This window comes from Pinus tabuliformis, chromosome 9 (genome assembly GCF_031772625.1).
Source record: "Pinus tabuliformis cultivar Carrire ecotype Pingquan chromosome 9, CPIR1, whole genome shotgun sequence".
Taxonomy (NCBI): domain Eukaryota; kingdom Viridiplantae; phylum Streptophyta; class Pinopsida; order Pinales; family Pinaceae; genus Pinus; species Pinus tabuliformis.
This window is the reverse complement of record NC_142307.1, coordinates 1425945684-1425952044: the sequence shown is the minus strand read 5'-3', so window position 1 is coordinate 1425952044 and position 6361 is coordinate 1425945684. Positions and strand designations below refer to the sequence as shown.

The 6361-nt window shown below is 37.6% G+C and overlaps 1 protein-coding gene across 1 annotated transcript; it reads left to right on the top strand.

The window, feature by feature from the left end:
• The first annotated feature begins 2916 nt into the window (after positions 1 to 2916).
• On the top strand, positions 2917 to 3912 carry LOC149153897 (uncharacterized). Its single transcript, XM_089443968.1, has 4 exons — positions 2917 to 3211; positions 3331 to 3399; positions 3482 to 3522; positions 3720 to 3912. The coding sequence occupies exons 1-4, from the start codon at positions 2917 to 2919 to the stop codon at positions 3765 to 3767; spliced, it is 453 nt and encodes a 150-aa protein (XP_089300094.1). The 3' UTR covers positions 3768 to 3912.
• The last annotated feature ends 2449 nt before the right edge of the window (positions 3913 to 6361 follow it).

The following is a 6361-nucleotide window of genomic DNA, read 5'->3' as shown; positions in this document are numbered from 1 at the left end:
TACGATTTGTTATCATGTAGGGTCACGACAATAGGGCGTTATAAAATAGAACATGAAATGGTTACAATCCTTCTCATTACCGTAACACATTAAAATGTATGAACCTCGAAACTCTTGGTAAAATTATGAGGTTCGGTAAATATCACTTACGCCTAAAATTAAAACACGCTCTTACGACGGAGTCAAAACTTTGTATTGATTAGCCAATATTTGAATAGGGCCTTATTGTAATATTAAATGAGGTATGTATAAAAACCTCAAAAACATATGCTTTTAACACACAAACATATTTCTAAGAAACCAATTTTTCGCTAACTTGTTCACGTTATAAACATTACTTGTTACCACTTAGAATGTGACATCATGGACTGATGCGATAAGCGTTGGTTTGTGTCATTTCTGGCCACCAAAATCAAGGCTGCACCACTGACTATCCTTCGCCATTTCATGCAAAATATGCAATGGATTAAAATCAAAATTAGCATGGTTGTTCATAGATCAAAATATTATTAATATCAGCCTAAATCAAAACTTACAATGCAAGAAATTAACAAAAGAAGCATACCTGAAAATATGAAGAAAAAACTTATACGTTAAGACGGTTGACCGTTCCTATGGAAGATAGTTGACAGTTATTGCAGGATCCAACAACCCAGTAACAACCGTCCCGCCTCGCATTTCTCAATTCAAATCAATGGCTAATGATTACCCAATTGTCTAACAACAAAATCGAATGGCCATTTCATGCAAAATATATAATGAATTAAAATCAAAATTAGCATTGTTGTTATTATTGGCAGTGGCATTGTTAAGATTTTGAACCGAGGGATCTCCATATCCCTGCATGCATTCACGGATTGGTAAGAGGATCCTCGTGGGTCGAGTACTCAGGCATGGGATATACGCAGATTCTACAATGTTCTTTAACGCCCTGATGGACATAGAATCTATCGAAAACCTGGTTAAGAAATGCAAAACATATCATAAACATATAAATAAAAAGTTTGAAACAAGACTGAATAATGGCACAAAAACATACTAATAACACCACTAAAACCATTCGGTGAATCGTAACCACCTGGTTGCTCCACTGCTCAAATCTAGACCAGAGCCAGTAAAGCAGCTACCTCGTTGCTCCACTGCTCCGATATCACCCAAAATTAGTGAAGCTACTTCGCTGCTCCATCGCTCATACCTAGGCCATAAAATCTGACCTACTCAAATTGTGTCGCAAAAAATGCTCAACATATTGGGAAGGGAAATCAGTGTTATTTCAATGTCATTTCATGGTAAAAACTAATATTACCTTCTCACAGTACGGCGGCGCGGTGTGGAGAAATGATCCCTTGACCATGAAACGATCAACCACCCAGCTCATCAGCCCGATAATGGAAATGACGTTGATTCATTGAAGACATAATGGAAGCAACCCCATCATCTAACAACCTAAATGAAGAAGTAGAGTACCCCATGAATTGTTTGGTAATCCCTGCCACTACAATCAGGAAACTGGTAATTTGATACTTCACATCTGGATGTTAAGACGGTTGACGGTTCCTATGAAAGATAGTTCATAGTTATTGGGGTCCAATGACCTAGTAACAATTATCGAGCCTGGCATTTCTCAATTCAAATCAACGGCTCATCATTACCCAATCGTCTAACAACAAAATCGAATGGCACATATTTTGACACAACAACAGTTGGGGGAGTTTAGGGAAATGCATTAAGACTTAATAATTTATAAAAAACCAATTTTATAATAAATGTTTTCACTTGTCATATTTTTTTTATTAAATCAAAATTTAATATTTCATAAACAAAAAACATATACTTCAACATTTATTTATTTATACACTCACTCTTCCAAACTTATTATTTCACACCTATCAACATTTAATATGTATACAAGTACATTCCAAAATATATCGTTTCATAAACATGGACATACACTTCAAAATTTATGATTTCATAAATATCAATATTTAATATTTATATTTATAATTTTAAATTTATATTGTGATGTGTACTATTTGTATGTATATTGCCTACACACAAACAATTGTATTCATAATCTCAATAACAAAAAGACTTTTTGCAATTTCATTAATATTTGTTTATTATTAATATATGTATATCATATTAGATTTTGCATTTGAGTTTATATAATAGATATAAAACTTATATTTTGTTGAATTTGTCTATTATAATTTATAAAGAAATCAACTTTAATATTATTAAACTTTTTCTTTTATCCCATTTTTTATTTTTTCTTTTCCATATATTATATTTTAAATTATATATGTACAATAAAGATGGATTTTCAAAATTTATTAGTCCATATGTATGGACTTGAACAAGTTCCAATTTATATGAAACATGGAATTTATATTAAGTATTTTAAATTTTATATGTGTAATAAATATAGGTTTTCAAAATTTATTATTTTATAATTGGGGACATGAACAACTTTGAATTTATATCTTTATATTCTTTTGTTATTTTCAACACTAAATTTTAAGAAAAATATTGTCACACCTCTATTTCCTTATACATAAAAAAAAATAAAAAAAATCCTATGTCTAGCTCACCTTATCATTGAACACATTATGGTAATACGGTTTGGAAACTACGCATTGTATCAAAATGCCATATACACTCAACCCACCATATGTTATAAAGCATTAATCAAATATTAGTTGTCATGTTTCAACTTACATATACCATGTAAAAAGGTGATGCCATATCTGCGGGGGTTTTATTTAACGTAGGCCTTTTATGATATAGTCATTCCACGGATTATTCAAACGGATATATGTTTAAACCAGGCACAGCCTTTGATGGTCCTGCCACAGCGCTCACAACTGCCACTTCACATCCGCCTTTAAGACATCAGTCCGGAAAGGGGTATGTGGCATGGCCTGGCTCCTCCGGCCATGTGACACCTTGGGAGCGGGGATCTCGGTCTTGACGATTTCGTTTCCCGCCTTACTTCCACGGTTCAGATCTCATCCTGCAATCGGACGGTTGTTATGCGGTCAAGGGTTTATGGGGATACTTATACCCCTTCCTATGCTTTCGGGTTCATTTACATGCTCACTTCTATTCAGCTCCGGTTCTGTATGCCAGCTTGGGGTTTCTGTTACCGGCGGCACCACTTTGCTCTGTAAACGCTCAGGAGTCATTCAAGCTCGTCCTTCGACCATTACAGGTATTGGTCTCGGACTGTAAATCGCATGGAGCTAATTCAACTTACCATGTCTATTTCTGTTTACTGTGGTTATCGAATTGATTCATTCATGCTTGGTATTTTGCTGCTATGAGGTTCAGTCGGCGCGTGCATGCTCTTCCATGGAACAAAGCTGGCCACCCACGACGGCTCAACTTCCTTGGTTACAGGTAGGTGAAGATTTATACTGTTGTCTGTTCTTTATCATCTGAAATCTTATAGATCTCAAGACATGGTATTCGGTTGTTGCAGGCCGCTGTTCCAACGCGGGCCTCCTTGTGTCATTTATTGAGGTATTCTCTGTTGAGAATCCTCACAGTTGCATCCTTATTTCCTTAGATTTTGACAGCAAACTGTGGTTATATGTTTGTTCCGGAAGGGCTTGAGTTCTGTACCAATGTTCATAGTTTATAAGTTTACAGTGTTAGGATCTTCATCATGGCTTACCCGAGTTTAATAGATACATATATTTTCTAAATTTTGGTTGCAGGTTGAGCCTCCGCGCTCAGACCCTGCAACAGATACTCGCCATATTTAGTTACTTTTCCTTTCAGGGTTACCTCCCTATGTTATTCGTATTTTACTCTTATGGTTGAAGAGATGGTCAAATTATCAGTCGAGTTATGTATAGATAGAGTGTTGGAACTGAATAATCTTCATAGCAATTTTGCTTTGTTAATGAATATGACTCTGTTCTCGAAGTTCATTAATGTCTATGCTGAACATAGGGTTTATCAGCTATGGCTTTGATTACATGTTTTTTTTTAAAGGACGGCGACACCATATTAATCTTGTGATACGATTGTACTTACAGTCTTGCTGTGTTATTATACTGTATATTCGTTCTTACGCTATGTATTCATGTTCTATGACGGTCGCAGAGCATGCATTCCGAGATTGTCTCTATACTTTTCTTTATTCTCCAAGGAACGCCACTCTTATTCAAGGTCGGCTATATGCTCAGTTCCTCTTGTATATTCAGTGTTCGACCCATTCGGGTTGCATGCACAGAGCTGCATATGGGTATTAATAACCCTTTCGAAGTTATATGCAATAGGTTATCTAAATGACTGTATTCCTTGGTTATGATTTCATGCACAGGTGTATGTATTATTTACATCCGTATCACAGATTCATGCATGGATTGTAGAAATAACATAATGCTCTCATCGTATTTATATGCTCGGGACTTTATAATGATCATGAATATTTCTTTCTGTATAATTTCACGGACCAGCTACCCACTACCATATCCGCAAATGGTTTAACCTACGTTCACGGTCAAGGAGTATTGACTGGTTCTTGCTTCTGATATACAACTTACCGACAACCTCTGGTAATCTAAACATCTGCATGTTTATTTCCACGACATTCACTCACTCGGTATCAGTAGGGTTTGATTCTCGTATCGATGGTAACAACAGATTACCGACGGTGCCTCTGCACCCGGATTCCAGAGGTTCTAACCCTCGTATTTGGTCAATCTGCTACTGTATTGTTTTGTTTTCTCTTTCAAGCATCTAATATCATGGTTACTGTTAACACAGAGTCTTGTGTTTCAACCCGTAAGGGTATTTCGAGTCCGTCACCCAGTACCGGACCTTGACAGTTTCCTTCTGGTACCATTACTCTAAGTATATTTGGTTCATTCTGTAGCTACTCGGACCTCGTTTGTTTACTGACAGTATATTCTACAAATGAGAACTGCCTTTGTATATTCACATTAATGCTACAACATCTAAGGAAATGTAATGCATATCTCCTATTTGATTTTCCAATATTTATCGCATATGTATTTGCTATTTAGGGACTTTACAGTTTTGAGACCGTACCTGGTTCGCCAGCATTGGGAATGGTTCTCAAACAAATAAGTCACCTGAGCTTTTAGTTCTGCTCGTCCACCAAGCCATGAGACCCATCACTCAGATGGAATTCTCCCCGCGAGCCATCCTGCAGGCCTCCAGTCCTCAACAGGTTTTGTGCACACTCTGTGCCAGGTTATCTGATCCTAACCAGACTTAACCCTCTATTTCTTTTCTTTCCTCTTCCTGTTCTTGGAAAAGATTTTCCCTCTCTCTCTCTCTGTCTCCACAGCACAGAAACCCCTCAGTCAAGACTTTTCCTGTTTTGGAGGGTAGTTCCATCAGTTATCACAACTGATTATTTTCTTTAAATTTCACCTCTTAGAGGCTGCCAGCAATTCCAAGAAATATTTAAATTACTTAATTAAAAATAGTTTGTCACAGTTTTGTTTAAACATAACAACAACTGATTACTGTCTTTTTACCATAGTAAACTTTCAAATTTACATGTCCTGGGGTTATTACATCTCCCCTCCTGAGTTTGGACATCGTCCCGATGTCTGTCTCCATTAAACAAGTTTGGGTAAGCTTCTCTAAGGAGTTCCTCATCCTCCCAAGTAGCCTCTTCTGGTCCATAGTGCCGCCACTGCACTTTAGCTTGGGAAATAACCCGTTTCCGCAGCTGCACTTCTCTCCGGTCTAGAATGGTCAGTGGTTCGACCAGAACCTCGCCTTCCGGCTCGACCTGCAATCAGCAATAAATTTAATTATTTTTCAGCTTAGACACAATGCTTATCTATAGTGACCAGATTAATCCTTACCCGAACATTCTGCCATTGAATCACATGTTTAGGATCGTAAACGTATTGCTTTAATACAGATACGTGAAACACATTGTGAATCCTAATATGGCTTGGTAGGGCAAGTTGGTAAGCTACCGGCCCCACTTTTGCCAAGATCTGAAAAGGTCCAAAGTAGCGAGGTGCTAGTTTGGCACATCCGCTCCACTGCAAGGTACTCCTTCTTGGTTGGATTCTTACAAATACATGATCCCCAACCTGGAATTCCTTGAATCTTCTCTTTCGATCAGCGAAACTTTTCTGTCTATCCTGAGCGGCTTTTAAGTTGGCACGCACCCTCTTTACCGTATCCTCCATTTCCTTGAGCATATCAGGACCAATTCGCAACTTGTCCTCTGGTCCACCCCAGCTTGCGGGTGTGCGGCACTTCCGCCCGTACATAACCTCAAAAGGACTCATCTGGGTTGAGGAGTGATATCCATTGTTATAGGCGAATTCGACCAGGTGGAGATAGTCTTCCCATTGAGTTG

Coding starts and splice junctions, on each gene's coding strand:
- LOC149153897 (XM_089443968.1), top strand. CDS start 2,917: ATGGCCTGGCTCCTCCGGCCATGTGACACCTTGGGAGCGGGGATCTCG. Junction 3,400..3,481: donor CTCAACTTCCTTGGTTACAG/GTAGGTGAAGAT, acceptor CGGTTGTTGCAG/GCCGCTGTTCCAACGCGGGC. Junction 3,523..3,719: donor TCCTTGTGTCATTTATTGAG/GTATTCTCTGTT, acceptor TTTTGGTTGCAG/GTTGAGCCTCCGCGCTCAGA.